The sequence below is a fragment of the Heloderma suspectum genome, chromosome 1, assembly GCF_057233095.1.
Source record: "Heloderma suspectum isolate Gila_16-S chromosome 1, 16-S_ref, whole genome shotgun sequence".
Lineage (NCBI taxonomy): Eukaryota > Metazoa > Chordata > Lepidosauria > Squamata > Helodermatidae > Heloderma > Heloderma suspectum.
The window spans coordinates 156407824-156432658 of record NC_139458.1 but is presented as its reverse complement, the minus strand read 5'-3'; the positions used below and the strand labels follow the sequence as shown (position 1 = coordinate 156432658).

The window sequence follows — 24835 nt, the reverse complement described above, 5'->3', positions numbered from 1 at the left end:
TTCTCATCCATCCTTCCAGTAGAAGAGGAATAGAAAGGGAAAGAAAAATACTCCGGGTGAATGACTGGCTATAAAGGTGGTGCCGGCGCAAGAGATTTGGATTCTGGGACCACGGGCTATACTTCCTGGAAGATGGACTGTTGGCAAGGGACAGGTTGCACCTCACAAAGGCTGGGAAAAGTGTGTTTGGCCACAGCATGAAGAACTTCATCAGGAGAGCTTTAAATTGAATCCTATGGGGAAGGGAGATGTAAAGTTGGGGGCAACAATGGACGAAGGCTCATGCACCACAATGGAGAGAACAGCTCTAATAGTGCCCAATAATAGTCTTCAGAAACATGTAGGAAGAAAGCCAGACTATGAAGCACATGGTCTTCGATGTCTATATACTAATGCCCACAGTATGGGAAACAAACAGAATGAACTTGAACTCTTAATACAAGAGGGAAATTATGACTTGATAGGTGTAACTGAGACTTGGTGGGATGACTCTCATGACTGCAATACAGCAACTGAAGGATATAACTTGTTCAAAAAGAACAGGAGGAACAGAAAGGGAGGTGGGGTTGCACTATATGTGAAAGATACATATCTCTGCACAGAAATACAGGAGGATGAGCTTGGTAGCCCCATCGTGAGCATCTGGATCAAAATAAATGGAGCAAAGAATAAAAGGAACATGGGGGTCGGAGTCTACTACCAGCCACCCAATCAAGGAGAAGACGAGGATGAAACTTTTGAAAAGCAATAAGCCAATGTTTCAAGGAAGCACGATGTAGTAATAATGGGAGACTTCAATTTCCCCGATATTTGTTGGCAGACAAATTCTGCAAAATATGGCCCCTCCAGGAAATTCCTGAATTGTGTGGCAGATAACTTCCTCCTATAGAAAGTAGAGGAAGGAACTAGAGGATTGGCTATCCTTGACGTGATCATAACCAACAGAGATGACTTAGTGGATAAAGTAGAAGTTACAGGAACTCTGGGGGAAAGCGACCATGTTACACTTGAGTTCTTGGTTCTAAGGGAAGCAAAAGCCGAGTGTAGTCAAATGCATACCCTGGATTTTAGGAAAGCTGATTTTAATAAACACAGAACAATGATCACTAAGGTCCCATGGCAAGTGACTCTAACAAGAAAAGGAGTCCAAGATGGGTGGGAGCTTTTAAAAAAGGAAATTCTCAAGGCACAATTACAAACAATTCCAACAAGAAATAAAGGTGGAAGACAACAGAAGAAGCCAATGTGGCTTCACAAAAAGCTTAGAGATGACCTGAAAACAAAAAAGGACACATATAGGAAGTGGAAAGAAGGCCAAGCAACAAAGGAAGAGTACAGGCAGGTAGCACAGAATTGCAGGGATGGCATCAGGAGGGCTAAAGCTGAGAACGAGCTAAGGTTAGCGAAGGATGCTAAAAGCAACAAAAAGGCTTTCTTCAGATCCGTGCATAGTAAAAGACAGAAGAAAGAAATGATGGTTCAGCTATTAAATAAGGATGGCAAAATGATAACAGATGACAAAGAAAAGGCAGAGATGCTCACTTCCTACTTTGGCTCAGTCTTCTCCCAAAAGAAGGTTTATGACCCCCCTGGCAAAGGTAAAGTACAGGCTGAAGGGGCAGGATTGCAGCTTGAGATCAATAGGCATATGGTCAAGGAACACCTAATTACTTTGAATGAATTCAAATCTCCAGGGCCAGATGAACTGCATCCTAGAATAATAAAGGCAGAAGAACAGAACCACTGTCTATTCTCTTTGAGAAATCATGGAGGACGGGCGAAGTGCCAGATGACTGGAGGAGGGCTAATGTGGTCCCTATCTTCAAAAAGGGTAAAAAGGAGGAACCTGGGAACTACAGACCAGTCAGTCTGACATCAATCACTGGGGAAATTCTGGAGCAGATGATAAAGCAATCCATCTGGAAGCACCTTGACAACAATGCAGTGATTACTCGAAGCCAACATGGATTTGTCAAGAACAAATCCTGCCAGACGAATCTGATCTCATTTTTTGATCAAGTCACCTCCCTTGTGGATTGTGGGAATGCTGTAGACATCATATACCTCGACTTCAGCAAAGCTTTCGACAAAGTGCCCCATGATCTCCTGATCAGCAAACTAGCTCAAAGTGGGCTAGATGAAACAACGATCTGGTGGATCCACAGCTGGCTACAGAATTGGACTCAAAGAGTGCTTATCAATGGGATCTTCTCAAACTGGGGAGAGGTAACGAGCGGGGTACTTCAGGGCTCAGTCCTGGGCCCAGTGCTCTTCAACATTTTTATTAATGACTTGGGGGAGGAGGTGCAGAGAATGCTGATCAAATTTGCAGATGACACAAAATTGGGTGGGATAGCTAATACCCTGGAAGACAGAAACAAAATTCAAAGTGATCTTGATAGACTGGGGCACTGGGCTGAAAACAACAGAATGACATTTAATAGGGATAAATGCCAAGTTCTGCACCTAGGAAAAAGAAACCAAATGCACAGTTACAAGATGAGGAATATGTGGCTCAACACCACCACAAGCGAGAATGATCTTGGAATTGTTGTCGATCACAAGCTGAATATGAGCCAACAATGTGATGTGGCTGCAAAGAAGGCAAATGCTATTTTGGGCTGCATTCATAGAAGCATAACTTCCAAATCCCAGGAAGAACTAGTTCCCCTCTACTCAGCACTGCTTAGGCCTCATCTGGAGTACTGTGTCCAGTTCCGGGCACCACATTTTAAGAAGGATGCAGACAAACTGGAGAAGGTTGAGAGGAGGGCAACAGAGGTGTCCAGGGGACTGGAAACAAAGCCCTATGAAGAAAGACTGAAAGAACTGGGCATGTTTAGCTTTGAGAAGAGAAGACTGAGGGGAGATATGATAGTGCTATTCAAGTACTTCAAAGGTTGTCACAGAGAGGAAGGCCAGGATCTCTTCTCGATCATCCTGGAGTGCAGGACACGGAATAATGGGCTCAAGTTACAGGAAGCCAGATTCCAGCTGAACATCAGGAAAAACCTGACTGTTACACCAATACGACAATGGAACCAATTACTCAGGGAGGTGGTGGGCTCTCCCACACTGGAGGCATTCACGACAAGGATGGACAGCCATTTGTCAGGGATGCTCTGACTTGGATTCCTGCATTGAGCAGGGGGTTGGACTCGATGGCCTTGTAGGCCCCTTCCAACCCTACTATTCTATGATTCTATGACAGAAGAACATTTAGAGCTCACCGTCACATCCTTTTCCATCAAAGTATGTGATTTATGGGAAACTGATTTCTGCAAACCATAGTCACTTAAAGCAAGATACGAAACCAGGATATGCTGGTTTTTAAAGTAACTATAGTTTGTACAAACCAATTTCCCGTATTTAGACAAAACAGAAAACCGCTGTGGTTTATTACAAACTGTAACCAAAAGCTTTAAATGCCCCCCCCCAATCACTCGTGAAGGAGAAAGGAAGAAAATGGAGGGTGAAGCATGAAATCTTGAGATTCACCATGGCTAGTGCAGGGAATGACAAGCCATGATTTGTCATTATGTCTGAATCAGATCATAGTGTAGGAATCCCCGGGCCACAATTTGCATCCATCTAGATGTTAGAGGATGCTTCCCCATGATATTTTAGAAGTGTTTTAAAGTTTTAAAAGTTAAATTGACATTTTTGTCCCCTTTTCTCTGCTGATAGTTCCATGATAAAAATAAAATCATCATCATCATCATCTGAAATTGGCAAAACTCTTCTTAATTTTGCCATCTTCTTAATTTCAGAACAGCACCTGCACTGGCAGAAGCTGCCAAAAGGGGTGGACAGGAGAAGTTCCCCCAGCACCCAGAAGTAACTCTAGTTAAAAGGACAACAGTACTCCTGGCGCAGCACCAAAGGAAGCTGGGAAGGGCGTTTTTTAAAGGGTGGATAGTTGAAGTTCCCCCAGCAGTACCAGTGACTGCTATTCCAGTTACAGCAGGGGGCGGCGGGCGGGATGTAATAAAGTTTCAAAGTAAAGGCACAGCAAAGTTGTGCAATTAGTACCTAATTAGGGTCAAACAGCACATTACTTTAATTACATAGTGTGCAGCTCCTTTTCTTGTCTTTCTTTACTCTAAAGTAAGTGTGCAGGTCCCTGATCCAGATCAGGCCTACCACACATGGGGAGGGAAAGTTTAATCCTTCCCCCCTGAGATTCTCAACCTTCTTCATGCATCAATCAAAAAACCTTTTCTTTAACTGCAGCATGGGGGGAGGGAAGGATTAAACCTCCCTTCCCCACATGCAATATTCCTGACCCAGTATACTTTAGAACAGGGTGTAGAGCCCCTTTGGATCCAGGACTGGATTGCCCTCCCGGACACCACCCCCATGGGCTCGATGTCATCAGGGGGAAGGCCTGCCTGCCTGCCAATGATGCCAGGGGACCACAGCCCCTGACAACATCAGGTCAGCCTGCAACAAGTGCCAGCTGGCACTCCTCCAGCCAGCTTCTCAGTCAGGGAGCCTGCAGCACTCCATGCAGGCTTTCCCCAACCAGGGAAAGCCCAAGTGGAATGAAGCCAGCTCTCTGGCCAAGGCCCTGGCTGAGGAACTCCCCTCCAACTGGCACTTTGGTCAGGGAACCGGCCTTGTTCCTCCCAGGCTTTTCACAGCTACGGAAAATGCAGAGCAAAGACCACCATACCAGCAGCTTTGCTGCTTCCCTACACAGGAAAGGCAACAGAGGAGTGGACCTCTGAGGGGGTGGTGCTTTGGAATGGGGCCTCACTAGGGGCCCCCACAGGTCACATGAGTTGGGCTGGCAGGCCAAATATGGCCTACGGGCCAGAGGTGCCCCATCCCTGCTTTAGAGTATAAAAAGTTTAGAAGAGGGGTGGGGAACCTCAGACCCAGGGGCCAAATCCAGTCCTCCTGGGGTCCCCAAATGTCCATGCCTCCTTCCCCTGGCCCCACCCCTTCCCCTAAACCACTGGTTTTTTGGTGGTTTCCCAGCATTTATGCAGTTTTCCCCCATTCTGAAAGGCTGAACTGCCTCTCTTCAGGCTTAGTTAGTGGCAGGAAGAGCTTTAAACTCTTACGTTGTTGGTTTTTGCCCCACCCCTTATGCCTTTGGCCCACCCACCACTGGAATGCAGCTCTCTAGAGCTTCCCTGAGATTTGGCCCTCAGGCTGAAAGAGGTTCCCCACCCCTGATTTAGAGTAAGATACGTTTGGCTATTGCCAACTTACGTGCACCTTGTGCTTGTGATACTGATGTAAGTAAATGATAAACCCTTGTTCAGTGATAGACTTAAGGATATATTTTTGTATATCGGGTTGTTCATTTAAAAAACTGTTCATGAGTTTCGTGCTGTATCTGTTATAGGACTTTTGTGATCATATGTAATCCAGACAATTTGCATGGACATTGTTGGACAGTACTGTATGTGAGTGTAAGTGTTTTATATCATTCCTGCATACATTTTGTGTTGTCTGCAAATTTTGTACTGAGTCCTGTTGGCTACTTTGGTTTTGACAGCCTTTTCTTAGTGAGGAAGATTTCAAAATAGAGATAACAGATGGCACTCTGTCGACAGTATTTTGGATACTGAATACATTTTATAGTTATTCTTGTAGTACATTTTGTATTTGCACATTCTTTTAATACACTTTATGGAAGTACTGTATTTTTCTGTTGCTGTTTGAATCAAGGAGTGCTTGTTTGTTAGAGTAAAGAAAAACAAGAAAGTGAGCAGCGTGCTACATAATTAACGTAACATGTAGTCTGGGCTGGGGGGTAGTGCTCATAAGGCATTTTTATGGTCTTTATCCAGAAGCACACTATATCTGATGGCACATTCTATGGGAAGTGCCTCTCCCCTGCCCCTTGAACAGCAAAGAAAAACAAAAAAAAACTTAGCCTTGGTGTTATTAGTCACACATACCACATTGTAAATTCACTATTCTTTTACTGTCCTTGTACTTTTTTTTTTTTTGCTGCTGCTCTTCCATGTTTATTTTTGTATTAGGTGTAGCATTGACTTAACAATCCTTCTCAAAGAATAGCTAGTTAAAGGACAGAAAAAGAGATTATTCTACTTGTTCAGAGCAGCAGTATAGAGACTAGTCTATGTTTCGGCAGAAGTGGAGAAGCACGTGGCCTGGTTATTCAGTACTGGGGGAAATGTAGCCAGATGCACCTGATTTTTGCCAATCTCTTGTAATTGCTGAAACCCTCTGTCCCATACCCCTAGTGTTCTGGAGGGTCCCAGAAAACCTGAAGAGCAGTTGGAGGGGGTTAAATGGGAAGAGGGGATTGGCAAAAATTGTGAACCCCAACAAGTGTGAGCAGAAGTACTTTTCACTAAGGCAAAGCTCCCAATGGATACAACTCCTTGGATATAGAAATGGCATTGCTCTAGAATGAGTTAAGAAAACAATGCTTTCTTCCTGAAGACATCACATGACCAGGAAACATTCTAGAAAAATACAGTCACTATCTGAAAGAGGAAGCTTAGTGAAATAATTCTATCAGTGGGAGGGGGACCCCTACTGACCCTCCCAAACTGATGATATGATCTTGTAAGTTAAGTTTATTCCCCCAGAAGATCGAATAAAGCACTTTGTACTCTGTCCAGGAGAGACAGAGAAAAACATACTTCCATGTTCAAGGCTGCAGTAAACGGAATGCTCTGGGGAGTAACGAGTTTAGCAAGCAGGCCAAATCCAGACTGAAATGGGCTGAGGAAGGATTCCAGTGGTATTTGCACACTGAGTTCTTCCAAGGCACCTGGAATGCCATAATACATATCCAGCAAGGCCCTCTCTTTGGCTTGGAGGGCCACAGGAGTTGCAGGCCTGTGGCACAAATATTGGCTTCGTGCTGCCCCTGCTGTGCCTCCTGTGCAAATCCTATTTGGATTCCCAGTGATCAGTATATTTGTTCTAGATTTTATGTGCTATACCACAAACAAGCAACCCAATCCCCTCCAGATGTTTTGGACTTCAGCTCTCCCATCAGCCCCAGCCAGCATGGCCACTGGTCAGGGATTATGGAGTTGTAGTCCAACACATCTGGAGGGTACTGGATTTTCTCCACTGAGCTTGAACAGTCCCCAATACCTCTATCTGGAAGCATCCTGTAAGCAGAGGTTCTGCTTTCAAGCCACCCTATTAGCTAACGCTTTTTTAAAAAGCCATCTGAAAAAACAGATCGTCTTACCTCGGTGGTCACAAAAAGTAACAATCGCCGCATTCTCCTTAGGTAACATTTGAATCCTGGACACTTGTCCTCCTCCGTGCTTTGGACTTTCGAAGTAGAGAGTTATGAGATCTTGGCATACCCCGGCAGGGATATTTTCAATCTTGATCATCTGTATCCATTCAAGAGGCCGGGCAGTAATTTTGTATTCTTTAAACCTGATGTTCTTGGTACATTGGTCAACAAACTTTGCAGCAGCTGAAAATAAGTGAAAAGCATTAATTTTATTTATTTTATTAACAGGTGTTTTCTTCCCCTGTCCCCTTGCTCATTCAAAGATTCAACTGTGATTTCGCAATATAGCTATATTTTCAATCTGTATTCATCGAGGACAGATCTATCAGTGGCAATCTGCCACGATGGCTTAATGAAATGTCCATGTTCAGAGACAGTAAATGTCTGGTTATCAGATGCTGGGGACAAACCCAGTGGGATGGGCAGAGCATTCATGCACTACCTGCTGGAGTCCAGGAGCATCTGCCTGGGTGCTTTTAGGCCATGTTCGTATCATGCCTTCTATGCTCAATTCGTATTGCTTGGATGCTTTTCATTTTTCTTTCATGATCATTTACAATAGTCCTTTTCCTGCCTGGTCTAGTCATCTCCATTGGTGCTAATGCTGGGCCAAAATAGTAGGCCCAGACTTTTTTGATTACCAAGGATTAAATTACTCTTTGAGAGGATCGAAATGTAAGAACTTTCGGGGGGGGGGGGGGCTTCCCTTTGAAGACAAGAGAATCTTCTTCCCCATCCCCCCAAGAATATCCTAGGAATGATGCTATGTCATGACATAGCATCATTTCCATGGGGCATTCCATCCAACATTACAAAGGGAATGAGGACAGTGAAGCTGCTGCCTGAAGCAGTGGCAAAGCCCCCCATACACATTAAAACAGGAGGGAAAATCGGTCACTTCTTTCCAGTCTGCCAAAATCTTCTTTAAATGCCACCCATCCAAAGTTACTAATAATTTGCACCGGGGTTCTTTTTGCTTTTTAAAACATGCTCAGTATTAATGTGAAGGCCACTGAGCACTTCCTACATCTCTGTAGATCAGTGGTAGGGCATATTCTTGACATGCAAAAGATTACACTGTCAAACCCTGGCATCTCCAGGTCAGACTGGGAAGGACTCCTGTGTGAAATCCTGGAGAGCCAATACCAATCAGTGTCGACCAGGGGTGCAGAACCTCTGACCCTTTGGGGGTCCCAATCTGGGCCTCTGGGGTCCCCTGTAAGGCCACGCCCCTTCTCCTGACCGCTGATCCATTTTGTGACTTCCCGGCTTTTGTGCAGTTTTCTCCCCATCCCAAAAGGTTGAAATTCCTCCCCACAGGCTCAGTTACCGGCAGTTAAGAGCTTTAAGCTAAAATACACTGGTGCTTTAAACCTGTCCTTTTGCCTTTAGCCCCACCTACCACTGGAATGAGCCCCCTGAGAGCTTCTCCAAAATGGAATTTGGCCCTCAGACCGAAAGAGGTCCTGAGTTCCTTGTGTAGACAAGACTGAGTTAGATGAATCGATGGTCTGACTCAGAATAAGGCAGCTTCCAATGTGTCAGGGTGGACACTGAGCCCATAGAATCCCAGAGTAGTTCTGATTCTGAGGAAGAGCACTCGTTCCTGGGAGAGGAGCGCGCTCCTCTTTCCCAGGGCCAACAGCTGACGGAGATTCCTCCCACTGGCATTCCTAGCTTAGATAGCAGCCCTGGGAGTGACAGAGCGCGGATAGCAGACTTGGTGGACGTGCGACGCCGACGCAGAGAGCGGCGCCAGATGGAGGGCGCGGAAAGGAGGCGTAGTGCCCGGTTGGCGCGCAAACAACGGCTGCGCCCAGAAGATCCAAGGGAAAAGGGGAGGGACTCTCCCTAGCCCATAAGTTCAGGGTCTGCCAGTGATTCTCCTTCAAACGGGGACCAACTGTTCCCACTTAGGGCATAGGTACTCTGCTGCTCAGATCTATTTGCTACCTGTAGAGTTGTTAAGTTGTAAAAGAGGAATAAAGCTTTGAAAGGAATCCCTTTGTCTGTGTCTGGACTTGGCTACTGGATTAGACTGAGAGAGGCCTCCAAGGAGCCCTTGACACAATGTTCCTAACTTCCCCACTTATGCCACCTTCTCAGGTGGCTCTTTACTGCCATGACATGCACCTTACTAAGCAGCTGCTCTAGAACAAGCCCCCACATGTACAGGAGGCTGCAGGATACTCTGATGGGAAGTGCAAATTGCAGCCAGCATGGCGGCAGCATGCCTGCCCCTGTGGTGGGGACAGGGCGATTACCCAGGAGCCCCAAAGGTGCTCACCTACCCTGGACAAATTATGTGCACCCTCATCTCCTTCCCTAGTGAAGTTCAGATTCCACAAGGCTTTATTCCTCTTTAAAGTACAGCAGCAGATCGTGTAAAGGGACAGGCAAGCAAGGGAGTGGCCAAAACAGGACACACATTATAATAAAACTGTCCTGGAAGCTCTGTTGAAAGATGATATAGGCATCTTTTAAAATAAATAACGTGAATAGAATCATCTGTGATTAAGTTATTTTTACGTTGTCTGGCTGGTTTTGTTATATGCTGTTCTGAACTCTTTAGGAAGCATAGCATATAAATCAGCTTTCTCCAACCTGGAGCCTTCCAGATGTTGTGGACTTCAACTCCTATCGACCCCAGACAGCATGGCCAATGGTCATGGATGATGGGAATTGTACTCCAAAACTTCTGGAGGCACTAGGTTGAGGAAAGCTGATATAAATTATTTTAAAACAAAGATGTGGAAGAAGGAGCAGTGAGCTACTGGCAGTCTGTACATCTTCTAAGAAACAGAAAGCTGAACTAGATGGTCTTTGTGTCTAAACATGGCAACTCTTACATTCTTATCTTGCCTGGAAAAACCACTCCTGCTAACTACATTACCAATTTGTCTCCAAGCACTTCTCGCAGGCTTCTGCCTTTCTTACACTTTCCTTCAGCCATTGCTCAAGTACTTCACAACGGAGCATCCCAAGGAGAATTCAGATTATCTTTGGAAGAATGTAAGAAAAGTAAGAGTCGTGCAGGGATGAGAAACAGCCCAACACATGGTAAATGGCAACAAAAAGCCTTTTAATTTGAAACTAAAAAGAGCAGACCAACATCCAATCTAGAATTGGCAGGTAGTTACAAGTTTGCTGATGAGCGCTGTATGTGTGAAATTCAAAGTATTTTAATGCAGATTGTCTTAAAGTAAGGGCAACCAACCTGGTGCTCTCCAAATGTTTTGGACCATAAATCCCATGAGCCCCAGCCAGTATGGCCCATAGTCAAGGATTATGGGAGTTGTGGTCCAAAACATCTGGAGGGTACCTACCCCTGTCTTAAAGCATTACACACACAAAAAAAATTCCAATGTGAAAATGCTTGAGCAACACCATATTTATAATTCTTACCAATACTTCGCTGAAATGTTATCACTGCAGCATTTCTCTCACTTATTAATTCAATCTGGAAGTCTTCTCCTGAAGGTCCATTGATGTTCTCTACCAGTAGCGTTAACATCTCAAATGTGATACTTTCGTTGACATTTTCAAGAACGACAAGAGAAGACATTTGGGAATCATTGAGAATATCCTTCTTGAGATAAGGATTTTCACCAGTTGATCTGTTTGCTGCCGTGATGTCTTCTTTTTCCAAGTCTCCCCTCACATCTAATTTGAACGAAATACAAATAAAAGGTGACTGAACTACTCAGTGTTTATCAGTATATTTAAGTGTATGTAGATCAATGTGCCAAGGTACTCTTTTTCCAACATTTAAATACAATATTTATCCTCTCCCTTTCTGTACAAGGTGGTGTCAGCTGCTGATACTGATCCAGCAGTCATTAATTTGATTTTACTTCTGCCTGTAATGTTCACTAGCAACCAAAGAACTACATTCACAGCAATCCAGAACAGTTAACCAAGGATGCATGGCTGGATGCTAACTCAGGGTGAGCAATTTGTGGCCCTCCAGATGTTTTGTCCTATAACTCCCATGATCCTTCACCACTGGCTATACTGGCTAGGACTAATGGAAGTTGTAGGCCAAACCATCAAGAGGGCCACAATTTGCCCACCCCTATGCTAACTAAAGAGAGAAACAGAAACCTACTTCCTGGTTTTGTCAGAATTCTGAGACGGTTAAATAAACTTTGAAGAAAGCATGTCTTCTAAACAGTCAGAAATCAGACTGGGGAATGAATATTATTAGATAGAACTTCTATATGCTGCATACCTATCCATTTCCCATTTTTACACTACGATCAAGACACATTATTCATACCCTATAAATTGTATGCGTCCTTGTTCAATTTGTATCATTCAAGTGGCTTGCAGAATGTAGGATGGTGGCGGACCATGGAATATAATATCCTTGCTCTGAATGAAATCCGTACTAGGGCTTATTCATGCAATTGTGCCATTGCACAGGAAACATCCAGAGGAACCATATAACACTTTCAAAAGCAGTACAGATTATGTATTTTTTTACATGTATACCTTGCTCTTCCTCCAGGGATCTCAGAACAATTCTTAGGCAATTCCCAGGCATTCTCTAATTCTCTAATCCAGGCATTGCTCGGGGTGGACTTCCTTAACTTCAGCAGCTAACCCACAAAGATACGTTCAGGGTGCTTAACCTATATAAGCCTTACACTGCTTGGGATCACAATACCTGTGCCTCTCCAACACAAACCTACCCATACACTACGCTCAACATCTAAAGTCCTCCTCCAGCTGCCTACTCCAAGAGACACTCAGAAGACAGCAACAGGGGAGACGGCCTTCTCGGTGGTGGCCCCCCAATTTTGGAATGATCTCCCCGATGAGGCCTGCCTGGTGCCAACATTGTTATCTTTTCAGCACCGAGTCAAGACTTTTGTCTTTTCCCAGGCATCTGGCAGCATGGGGGTTGGACTCGATGGCCTTGTAGGCCCCTTCCAACCCTACTATTCTATTCTATGTGATGAGTTTTAATTGATCCTGGATTTGTTTTATTGTTCAGCTGATTGCTCAAAGTTCTTTTTAGATATATGTTTTCGCTGTGTATACTGTCTGTGTGTGTTCTATGTTTTTAAATTTTGCATATTGTATTTTTAAAGGTTTTAACCTTTATAAACTGCCCAGAGAGCTTTAGCTATGGGGCGGTATAGAAATGTAAATAATAATAATAATATTATTATTATTATTTCAGACCACTCTCTAGGTCAGCCTTCCCCAACCTGGTGCCCTCTAGATGTGTTGGACCACAACTCCCATCACCCCCAGCCAACATGGCTACTGTGGGTGATGGGAATTGCAATCTGGAGGGCACCAGGCTGGGGAAGGCTGCTCTAGCTTAACCCAGAGTAGCCTTCCCCAGCAATCCCCTTCCCATGCACATTGTTTTGTTTCTGGTAAAATGTGATTTCCCACTCTCAAGCTAACACACTTATTAGCCTTCAGAGTACAGCATGTGCTGTGGTTGTGCAAAGCCTAGGTTCAGCTTTGGGTTCTGCATTCCCCCTCTACAGTGCTAGAGCATATAGCTCTCCAGCTTAACAAACCTAGAGAGGTAAAGGCTTGGGGGAAAAAACTGGGAGGAAATCCAGAAAAATTTGTGGAGGAACTCCCCCCCGCTCGAAATTTTCCAGAAATCCAAAAAGGTGGTTCCCTGACCTTTTTTCTGATCCCCCCCCCCCAGGTCTTCAGATGCCTAAGCAAAACAAAAACAGTGGATATTCTTCCATCACAGCTATCCCTCCAACAATCCTTCTCTTCTTCGTCTTTTTGTGGGGGACAGAATGTAACACTCTTTGTGCTAGATCAAGGACAGTGCTGCTAAACCACGAACACAAACACTCCCCGCGATCCACAACTGTGTGGGAGAGCGGGGCCAGTTCTGCTGGCCTTGTATCCCCCGCCATCCCTCCGCTATCTGCACGTTGAGGGAAAGTCCATAAAGGGTACCCCGCTGTATAACCCTCAGCTCAGCCCCCGATGGGAGAACCTATACGATCAGGGTTCCAAATCACAGGGTAGGCTGGCCGCAGGAGTCCTGAATCTATTTCAGCCCACGGGCCAGATTCCACTTCAGAGCAGTTCTTGGGGGCCACATTCCAGTGGTGGGCAGAGCCAAAGGCAAAAGGGCACGGCCCCAAATACCAGCATATTTTCCTGCCAGTAACTAAGCCTTAGGAGGAGCATTTCAACCTTTGAGAATGGGGAAAAATGATATGAAAGCCGGAAAAACCCCAAACACCCAGGGGTCGGTGAAAGGAGCATGGTCAACTAGGGAACCATTGGGACCCCACGTGGGCTGGATTTGGCCCCAGTCCTGAGGCTCTGCATCCCTATGGGCATACACTGGGCTCCTCTTTGGGTCTGAGGATGTGGGGGGAGGGCAGCAGGCACAGAGCCACCCTCCCTCTCCACATGACTACAGTCGTGTGGAGCAAATGCCTGAAACGGCTAATCTGCGTGTTCCGCCTCCTGACATAACACCGCCTGCTTCTCAAACAGATATAGAACTGGGATAAGGGAGTCAAGTAAAATATTGTCACCAGCAATCACTTCCAGCTTTAAAATATCACTTTCCCCCAAAAGCATGTTTACAGGTGCCAGTTCTGCCCATGTTTAAAACACTGCAGGAAAATTTACCGTACCCATCTCTTCTGCCCGGTCTTCTCTCATGGAAGGCTAAAAATAAAACAAAAAATGACAACAGCATATCAGTTTATTGCTTGAAATATCAACAGATATCTATTTCAAAGCTGTGGATTCTACAAGATTAAGATTACCTGTTTTGGAACCATTTCCTTCGGAGGCACGTTCTCTTTAGTTGCACCTGCTGCTTCATGCAATGTGACCACCAGCTTCAATGTTCCTTTCCCTCCCAGGTCAAGTTCATGGATCTTTCTGGAGAGGACTCTTTGCCTCACTGAAACAGAAATTACTGTAATCATTACAACACAGCCACTGCTGTGCTGGATTTCTCCTTGAACAAGTGTGCATGGCTACAGGAATGCAGCGAATAGATCAAGCCAAGGCCTACTCTTTTGGAATCATCTTTTAATACTGGTTAAGCGATCTCTTCCACTCCCCCAATGCATATAAGAGGTGCCCTCCAGACATTTTGGGCTATTTTCCATTTCCACAGTTAGCATCTTGTTGAACCAATGCTCCTATTTCCCCAAATGCATTGCTAGCTGTAAACTTATACCTGCAACATCTACCACTAACCAATTCATTCAGACTGCAAGTCTTCATTTTGAGACTGGGTCTATCTAACCTGCAGAACTTGTGGCCACAACACCCAGCCAACATTGTGGACTTTCTGTTTCTTCCCCCATCCACTGCTTTCTGTACAAGCGGAAAAGTTCTGGAGAACTCAAAAGCTTGCACAATTTTGGTTGGTCCTAATAAACATATTGCCCAGGTGTGGACTCTGGATGCCCCCACCTCCAAGCTGATTTTCCTTGGTGAGCATAGGGATGTCCTGGGAAGCGGGCGCTGCATTTCCCCGAGGGTGTCTCCCACCCCTTTGGGTACTACAAATGTTCCTGTCTGATAAAGTTGTCATGTTTTTGTCTCACAGGGCTCCTGTGATTTTTAACAATAAGGAGGAAGAAATTGGGCAAGTGCAAGTTTTCTCAGCATGGACATGCCATTATGGTAATTCTTATTTATAAAGTGTAATCAACGTACACTGCACTTTACACACTACAAGACGGCTTACAATCTAAAGCCGAACACACAGGAAGGGGAGGGAAGCAGATGCAGGGGGTAAACAAGAAAAATGTGTGATTATTTCACACACGTTCTTAGGCTTGGTTACAGACTTACAGCACAATCCTAAGCATGTTTACTCAGAAGTAAGTCCCAATATGCTTAATGAGGCTTACTCCCAGGTAAGTGCACACAGGCTAGACACGCTTACAAGGGAGTAATACACATTGAACACAGGGCTGCTTACATAGGCGTCTGCTGCACAACGGTTTGTGGTTGTAATTCATGTGCACAGCACGCACTGCTACAACACACCTGTGTAGCTCCCTTGTGTGTGCTCTTTTGTTGCTTAGCATCACGCTCCGTGACTTTTAGAAGCTTACACAGAGTAGTAGAAGATCCTGGGAATCGAACAGCGCTAATGCAGAAGAGTGTTATATTCAAGAAACATCATGAACACCAAAAAAACTTTATTTGGGGTGAGATATTTTTTTAAAAACTCATGAGGTGGTATCCAATGATGCTGTTGCACGGGCGGCCAGGCACACTGGCAGCAGCACACACGTGGCCCCTACCGCTGGCAGCCACAATGTAGCACTTGCTGGGGCAAGCATTGAAACGAGAGGAAACACTTCTTTCTGGGAGGGCAGGTCACGCCCCTGCCAGAAACAGGTGTTTCCACTTGTTTTGGCACTTGCCCCCAGAAGCGCTACATCACGGCAGCCAGCATTCCACTGCCAGCATGCCTGGACAGCACCATTGGATCCAACCCATGGGAACAAGAGAAAAAAACCCAAATGCACAAATACAGTACATCTGTCTTAGGAATATCATATCGTATATTTTATGGCATCGCTGCCCTTATCGTAACATTGTCAACTTCGCATGACTAGTCCTACAATGATTTCCTGCATCTTGGAAACATTGGTGAGCACCCTCTAGAGGAGTCTTCCCCAGCCAAGTGCCCTCCAGATGTTTTGGACTGCAACCCCAATGTTCCAGACCACTGGCCATGCTGGCTGGGGCTGACTGAAGTTGACGTCCAAAACATCTGAAGGGCATCAGGTTGGGGACGGCAGCTCTAAAGAGTAGCGGTGGAGTCTGTGGGGAGTGTCTTTAGCAGTGGAAGGAGAAATGAGTCTGCTTGATCAGGTCTTAGGGTTCTAGAGGAGCCTAGGCTACTCACTTTACTTTTCACATTGTCATCAGCCACTTTTTACATCAGCTAACAATACAACTTTCCATGCTTGAATTTTGAACTACAATAAAGTTCTTTTGGAACTGTGTCTTTTCCTCGAACTGTACATTTTGTGTATGGCTACACATTTTTAAATGCCCGAACAGCATCAGAGAACACGTCTACCATTTCTGGTAGATCTGATGACTGACCAATAAGGCCTGGGCACCAGGTCTACCACGACAGGTAGATCTACCCTGAGAAATTTGTACACCAGGTCTACCCTCTATTGTTTCTCAGTGGGTAGACCTGGCGTCCAAACAATTTCTCTCCACCCACAGCTGAAACCCTCAGTTCTTTCCATGACTCCCTTCACCCCTGTAATGGCCCTTCAGGTCAAAGGCCATTACAGGGTTGAAGGGCATGGTTACTATTGGGGGGAGGGCGGGGTGACCTGCTCAGCTTGCAGCCTACTGCTAGGTTCTGCTCTACAGGCAACACACAATAGATTCAGGCACCTTCGCAAGAAATTTCTTTATTTCTACAATACATGGGAAAACACAAACTTCTGTGGAGCTGCATAGCACAGTGTCTCAACTCCAAGGCCAACACTAAGAGAGAGACGGGGAGAGGTTCCACTTGGGTCTCCTCAAAGAGCTAAAAATGGCAGGTTCCCTCACAGCTCTGTATCTCTATCTGTATCTATCTCTCACAACAACCAGCTGTTGGTTGTTGTGCGAGATAGATACAGATAGAGATACAGAGGTATAATGAATTGCACTGCTGCTACAATCAATTTCACAGCCCCATCCTAAAACACCAACAACACTGGACTACACTGCAGAGTTCTCATATACTACTCTTACACACACCCCTCCACAAAATGGGAATAACAACACCAGGCTACTTTGCAGGACTTGTGTAACCCACACTTTCTCAGCCACAGCCTTGCCTCTTGCTATACAGGTAAAATAATGATGAACTGTATCTGCACACACTGTCATGGTAATTTTTAAATGTTTATAAACTCAGGAAAAAACAAATTAACAAGACCTGAGTTAGCAAGTTATTGAACTCCTGTCTTCGCCGCTACCTTTCGTTTTTTGGTAGACACACTACTGCCCAAAACCAGCTACGGGGAACTCCTGGATTTTTACATATTTTTTTTTTATGAGGCTGCAGTAACTTCCTAACAGGGAAAACCCCCAAAAGGCTTAACACACCCAGATAGTGGGTGTGTTAACCATTGCTGTGACTTCATTCATTGGCTAAGAACACTAAAAGGTGGGAGCAGGCTAGTTTCTCACAAAATAAATAGGCAGAATAGCGGCTGCGCATTTTGCCTCATATCTCAGATTCTACAAGGTCTGTTGTTGTTCAGTCGTTCAGTCGTGTCCGACTCTTCGTGACCCCATGGACCATAGCACGCCAGGCCTTCCTGTCCTGCGCTCTCTCCCGGAGTGTGCTCAAGTTCATATTCATTGCATCAGTGATGCTATCTAGCCATCTCATCCTCTGTCGTCCCCTTCTCCTTTTGCCTTCAGTCTTTCCCAGCATCAGGGTCTTTTCCAGAGAATTTTCTCTTCACATTAGGTGGTCAAAATATTTGAGCTTCAGCTTCAGTATCTGTCCTTCCAATGAGCACTCAGGGTTGATTTCCTTGAGGATTGACTGATGTGACCTCCTTGCAGTCCAGGGGACTCGTAAGAGTCTTCTCCAGCACCACAGTTCGAAAGCATCAATTCTTCGGCACTCAGCCTTCCTTATAGTCCAGCTCTCACAGCCATACATTACTACTTGGAAAACCACAGATTTGATTAGACAGACCTTTGTCGGCAAGGTGATGTCTCTGCTTCTTACTATGCTGTCTAGGTTTGCCATAGCTTTCCTCCCAAGGAGCAAGCGTCTTTTAATTTCATGGCTACAGTCACCGTCTGCAGTGATCTTGGAGCCCAAGAAAGTAAAATCTGTCACTGCTTCCATTTCTTCCCCTTCTATATGCCAGGAAGTGATGGGGCCAGATGCCATGATCTTCATTTTTTCAATGTTGAGTTTCAAACCAGCTTTTGCACTCTCCTCTTTCACCCTCAACAAGAGGCTCTTGAGATCCTCTTCGCTTTCTGCCATTAGGGTGGTATCGTCTGCATATCGGAGGTTGTTGATAATTCTCCCAGCAATCTTAATTCCGACCTGTGATTCATCCAACCCGGCGTTTCTCATGATGTACTCTGCATATAAGTTAAATAAGCAGGGTGACAATATGCAGCCTTGTCGTACTCCTTTCCCAATTTGGAACCACTCGGTTGTTCCATGTCTGGTTCTTACTGTTGCTTCTTGACCCTTGTACAGGTTTCTCAGGAGACAGGTAAGGTGGTCTGGTACTCCCATCACTTTAAGAATTTGCCACAGTTTGTTGTGATCCACACAATCAAAGGCTTTAGAGTAGTCAATGAAGCAGAAATAGACTTTTTCTGGAATTCTCTTGCTTTCTCCATGATGCAGCGAACATTGGCGATTTGATCTCTAGTTCCTCTGCCTCTTCGAAACCCAGCTTGTACTTCCGGTAGTTCTCGGTTCGCATACTGCTCAAGCCTAGCTTGTAGGATTTTGAGCATCACCTTGCTGGCATGTGAAATGAGCGCAATTGTGCGGTAGTTTGAACACTCTTTAGCGTTGCCCTTCTTTGGAATTGGAATGTAAACTGACCTTTTCCAGTCTTGCGGCCATTGTTCAGTGTTCCAAATTTGTTGGCATATTGAATGCAGCACTTTAACAGCATCATCTTTTAGGATTTTAAGTAGCTGAGCTGGAATACTGTCATCTCCGCTAACTTTGTTGTTACTAATGCTTCCTAAGGCCCACTTGACTTCACTCTCGAGGATGTCCGGCTCAAGTTCAGTGACCGCACTATCATGGCTATCAGGGACATTCAGATCTTTCCTGTATAGTTCTTCTGTGTATTCTTGCCACCTCTTCTTAATCTCATCCGCTTCTGTTAGGTCCCTGCCTTCTTTGTCCTTTATCATGCCCGTCTTTGCACAAAACTTTCCCTTGAGATCTCCGATTTTCTTGAAGAGATCTCTAGTCTTTCCCATTCTGTTGTTTTCCTCGATTTCTTTGCATTGTTCATTGAAGAAGGCCTTCTTGTCTCTCCTTGCTATTCTCTGGAACTCTGCATTCAGTTGGATATATCTTCCCCTTTCTCCCTTGCTTTTCGCTTCCCTTCTTTCCTCAGCTACTTGTAAAGCCTCATCAGACAGCCACTTGGCTTTCTTGCATTTCTTTTTCTTTGGGATGGATTGAGTTGCTGCCTCCTGAACAATGTTGCGGACCTCCGTCCATAGTTCCTCAGGCACTCTATCAGGTCTAATCCCTGAAATCTATTCCTCACCTCCACTGTATATTCATAAGGGATATGATTTAGGTCATCCCTGAACGGTTTAGTGGTTTTCCCTACGTTCTTCAATTTAAGCCGAAATTTTGCAAGAAGCAGCTCATGATCTGAGCCACAGTCAGCTCCAGGTCTTGTTTTTACTGACTGTATAGAGCTTCTCCATCTTTGGCTGCAAAGTACATAATCAACCTGATTTCGATATTGACCATCTGGTGATGTCCATGTGTAGAGTCGCCTCTCGTGCTGTTGGAAAAGAGTGTTTGCTATGATCAGCGTGTTCTCTTGGCAAAACTCTATTAGCTTTTGTCCTGCTTCATTTTGTACACCAAGGCCATGCCTGCCTGTTATCCCGGTGATTTCTTGACTTCCTACTTTAGCATTCCAATCCCCTATGATGAAGAGGACATATTTTCTTGGTGTTAGTTCTAGAAGGTGTTGTAGGTCTTCATAGAACTGAACAACCTCAGCTTCTTCGGCATCAGTGGTTGGGGCATAGACTTGAATTACTGTGATGTTGAATGGTTTGCCTTGGATTCGTACTGAGATCATTCTATCGTTTTTAAGATTGTACCCCAGTACTGCTTTTCCCACCCTTTTGTTGACTATGAGTGCTACTCCATTTCTTCTAACGGATTCTTGCCCACAGTAGTAGATATGATGGTCACCTGAATTAAATTCGCCCATGCCTGTCCATTTTAGTTCACTGATTCCCAAGATGTCAATGTTCAATCTTGCCATCTCATGTTTGACCACCTCCAGCTTACCTTGATTCATTGATCTGACATTCCAGGTTCCTAAACAATATTGTTCTTTACAGCATCGGATTTTCTTTTCACCACCAGACACATCCACAGCTGAGTGTCCTTTCGGCTTTGGCCCAGCCGCTTCACTCTTTCTGGCGCTACTTGGAAATACCCTCTGCTCTTCCCCAGTAGTATATTGGACACCTTCCGACCTGAGGGGCTCATCTTCCGATGTCATCTCTTTTAGCCTTGTGATACGTTCCATGGGGTTTTCTTGGCAAGAATACTGGAGTGGGTTGCATTTCCTTCTCCAGTGGACCACATTTTGTCAGAACTCTCCGCCATGACCTGTCCATCTTGGGTGGCCCTGCACGGCATAGCTTATGGCTTCACTGAGTTACGCAAGCCCCTTCACCACAACAAGGCAGTGATCCATGAAGGGGTCTACAAGGTCTAGAGACTTGCTTTTTCCTTTAAATGAAAACGGGGAATCTGGAGATTATGGCTCATCCCCAGGGGGTCAATTGCCCCTCCTTGCCCTGTGGATGCATGGATGAAATTTGGACCGGCTGTCCTCATAATGTGACAGTCAGCCATCTCTCCCATTCCCTTATGTTCTCTTTCAGCACTTTCCCAGCCTTTGTGGGTGAAAGCATAGGATTTTAAGGTGCTTTCGCATACCGACATTAACAGCTCAATCCTATGCACGTTTACCGGGGAGGGGGTTGTTAAGCCCCAAAAAGCCAGTGTGCATCTTCCCTCGTGATTCTGGGACTGGCAGGGATGTCCTTACAAGCAACACCCCCACCCCCACACACAGCGATGTTCCAATATTCTCCCCACACCTTACCTCCCTGTGTAATGGAAAAGAACTCATTAGTTCACTTTAAATTAAAGTGAACTCAGCCAGGGACCCATGCCAGGTGGAAGAGGATGGGAAGTCAGTGATTTGCGTCCTCACAGTCAGCAAGGGAACCCGCCATACTACTGCCCGTTTAGGCAGGCGGTCCCACAGGCTACCGAACAGAGGGCCTAATAGGCTGAGTTGCTGCCTGGATGAGCCTGCAAGAAAGCCAGCCTCACCGCCCCTTCCAATACACATTTTACTACCTGCATTACAGCCAGTCTCAACTGACCTTGAGGGATTCCACCCTGCCACCCCCAGGTTTAATTTCCTGACCTCCCCTGGCTGGGCCTCACCTGGCTGTGTTATGGGGAACTGGACAGTAGAGAAAGATGGGACAGGTGTGTACAGCACGAGGTGCTGTTGCCACTCTCGGAATGGAGCTACTTTGGCATGGAGAAGCCTGGTAGCACTGCTGCCTGCTACACGTCTATTTCTTTGCCTTCTGAGGAGCACAGGTTAAACTCCAGGACATCACCCTCCTGTGTTTAATTTACTGACCTCGCCCATGTGGCTGGACAGCACAGCAGCTGCTGATGCTCTCAGAATGACTTCATGACTGGAAGGGGGGGGGAGTTGCACCCCCTTACCCCTATGAGTGGATGGCCATGGGTGCTTACTTCTGAGTAAACATACTTAGCATAGCACAGTAAGGCATTACTTACAGTAGGGCAGGGGTATACCTCATACACATAACCAGAAGCCCCTTTTGCATATTTATTCTAGGCACATGACCACCCATTCCCACTAAGGATGGAAAGCAACTTTTCCTAGTGCCCTCCAGGCGTTTGGGACTATAACGCCCGGCATCCCTGACCATGAACCATACTGGCTGGGACTGATGGGAATTGGAATCCAAAATACCCAGAAGGCACCACGTTAGGGAAAGCTGTTTCAGAAAGCATACGCCCCCAAACCTAACATATAAAATACGTCAAGGAGAGAAACCCACCGCACAGGCTCGACTTCCCAACCGCTCCAGGAGGACCTAGATTGTCGCAGTCCCCTCCCCCACTTCCCGGTCCCAAATCTGCGGCTTCCCTTCCTCCCCCTTTAGCCTTCCAAGTTTCTCCCCCCGCCCTCCTTACATTCCGTCGCCCTCCCCTAGCCACGGGCAGCGTTCTGGGCACTCAGAAACGCCCAAGGGCTGCAGCGAGGACGGGGCGCTTTCTCTACCTTCGTCCTCAGCAAAACAAACCAAGACGAGCCCCGATTGCCGCTGGATGTCGCACTCTCCTCCTCCCGACTTCTTCCGGCTCTGGAAGTAGCAAAGAAGTTTGTTTCTCAGCGGTTTGGGGGGCCCCGGGGGGCCCCAGTCTCCCTGCACCAACACAGGAAAGGGGCACAACTTTTTCTCCTCCGCCATGTTGCTGAAAAGCTGCGAAAGTCAGCGGGGCCCGGCGCTTTCGCTTTCGTTTTTTCTGCAAACCGTGGCGGTTCCTGGAGTTTCTTTGCTGTGACGCGATCTTTGAGGAAAGGGAGGGCCAAAGTGATAGCGTGTTTGTTTTAATCCCAGCCGTCTGTCCCTGACTGTTTAAGAACCACCCCGCCCGGACCCTAAAATCAAACGTGTTGTCTTTTCCGGTCGTAGGTTCAATGATAAGGTCCCACAATTCTGTGGTAATGCCCCAGAAAGTGAGGTTGGAGTCCTGCAAATAAATAAAGGCGGTGCGTTGGCTATAAGAATTCCCAAATCCATACAGTGGGCCAACTCAAAGACAGGAAAAACTGTGCAAGCTTTTGAGATCTCCAGATCTCTTCATCAGGCAAGCTGTTACAGAATAGGGGAGGCGGAGAGTGGAATGGGAGGAGGAAAAAGGGGCTAGAATGTTTCTGTGCATCGAATTGTAACGTAATTCCAGGAATCGGGGCAGACGAGGCTAATCCTACGACTGCTCAAAAAAAAGTAATAGTTTTGATTGACGAATTAATTGCCACTCATCATTGATTTCTGAACTTTCACCCATTTGTTGCTTGGTTTCATCCCTGGGGCCCCCACCCCCTTTTCCTCTTGTTCATTTCCCCCTTATTTTTAGTGCCTTGCTCAGCGAGTAAGATTTCTCTCCCTCTGCCCCCAACCGCCATTCCATGCTTTAAAACTGCATCTATATACGTGATACGGGAAAACCACAACAAAACAGCCTGCCAATCCTTTTTATAAATAAATAAATAAATAAAAATACTCTGAGCATGTGCAGTTTTGCATTTTAAACTCACTTAAATCAGAGCACCACCATGTCTACACAAATAAAATAGAGTTTGCTTCTGGTGCCCTCATCACCCCCACCGCCAAGCTCAGTGGTGGTGCATACCCAAGGCTGTAGGGCCCTGGACTTTCGCCCCAAAGTCTAGCCCTAACTGCACCCCTCAGCTGGACTTTGATTAACAGCAACCAGTCCATCGTGAATGTACTGGCATTTGTACCCTGTTTTCCCCAGCCCAAAGAGCCTTGACCGTCATAAGTATACAGCCCTGCTCAATCATCTTAAGGGCATTTCTACACCAACCTAAAATCCTGCATTTAAAACGAGGCTTTCTGTTTCTCTTTTAAATGCAGGATCACAACTGACTCCCTTTAAACGAGTTCCCTTCCCCCCTCCTTTGCCCCATAGCTAAGACTTCCATTGTCTTTCATTGCTCTGGCTCTTGTTGCCGCTTTAAGGCTTTTCAGGGAGGAAACTGAAGCGGAACACAACGGGGTAATTTGATAGCTCATTACTGCGATCTATTGTAAGGAGCCTACAAACTTCCGTGAAGGAGCAATCTCAATCGCAGGATATAAGCCCAGTGTGAAGAAGCTTTAAGGGTCCATCTAGCACAGCATAGTGTCCCAGCAGTGGCCAACCAGGCACCTCGGGGAAGTCCACACTCAGGACATAACAACAACAGCCCTACCTTATTATTTGTCTCCCATCGCCTCATATTCAGAGATGCATTGGCCTCTGAACATAGATGTTACATTTAGCCATCATGGTTAATAGCTGTTAATAATAGATATATGTTGCATAAATTTTGTCTAATCCCCTTTTAAAACCACCTAGGCCACTGGCTGTCACCATGTCTTGTGGCAACAAATTCCATACAGAGGGTTGGATTCAGTGCAGGGCTGGCCCTACCATTAGGCAGGGAGATGTGGCCACAATAAGTGGGAGATGCTTGCAGCTGGTGAAGGACAGAGGTGTGGGGGCCATATAGTTTGCCCTGCAGCCCTAAGCCAGTCTACAGCCCTCAGTAGATGATGCCCTGAAGCCAGTGTTAAAATAAGATTCTGATCAGCCTCCCTACATGGAATGGGGGGTTAATCAGCATCTTATCCACCCCAAGCCAGCCAAAGGTCTTCAGCTGCCCTGCCTGACCCAGTGCAGTCCTTCTATTCAAGAAAGGAACTGTGATCCAGCAGAGGCTTCCGCAAACGGAAATGGGAGGTGATTTTCATTCAATCCCCATTTTCCTGCAACCTCCCATGGTATTCTGGAAGTTTTCCCAGTCTGCTGGTCGTAGGTTTTTGAGGGATGCAAAGAGGGACTGCAGGGAGAATGGGCAAAAACTACCTCTCCTATTCATGGGAGCACCCCGTGAGCAGAATTCTGCTCGCAGATCACTGGAGCCAACTCATTAAATATAGGACAGGTGGGGAAAGCGTTTTCTTTTGGCTTTTCTGCATCTACTG

General features: G+C 45.8%; 1 protein-coding gene and 1 pseudogene across 3 annotated transcripts in view; both read right to left on the bottom strand.

Moving 5' to 3' along the window:
- The window catches only part of LOC146358325 (protein mono-ADP-ribosyltransferase PARP14-like), a 54704-nt gene extending 32150 nt beyond the window's left edge, over positions 1 to 22554 (bottom strand). For both annotated transcript variants that reach the window (XM_084807814.1, XM_084807820.1), the window contains exons 1-5: positions 22342 to 22554; positions 14020 to 14159; positions 13885 to 13918; positions 10652 to 10909; positions 7193 to 7429 (exon numbers count right to left, since the gene is read on the bottom strand). In XM_084807814.1, coding sequence (XP_084663940.1) covers positions 7193 to 7429; positions 10652 to 10909; positions 13885 to 13918; positions 14020 to 14159; positions 22342 to 22531 — 859 coding nt within the window. In that variant the 5' untranslated portion in view covers positions 22532 to 22554. The remainder of the gene's footprint in view (positions 1 to 7192; positions 7430 to 10651; positions 10910 to 13884; positions 13919 to 14019; positions 14160 to 22341) is intronic.
- Positions 19237 to 21669, bottom strand: LOC146358326 (protein CFDP2 pseudogene; annotated as a pseudogene). Its single transcript, XR_014784070.1, has one exon. The product of XR_014784070.1 is annotated as a protein CFDP2 pseudogene (transcript).
- Positions 22555 to 24835: the final 2281 nt, after the last annotated feature.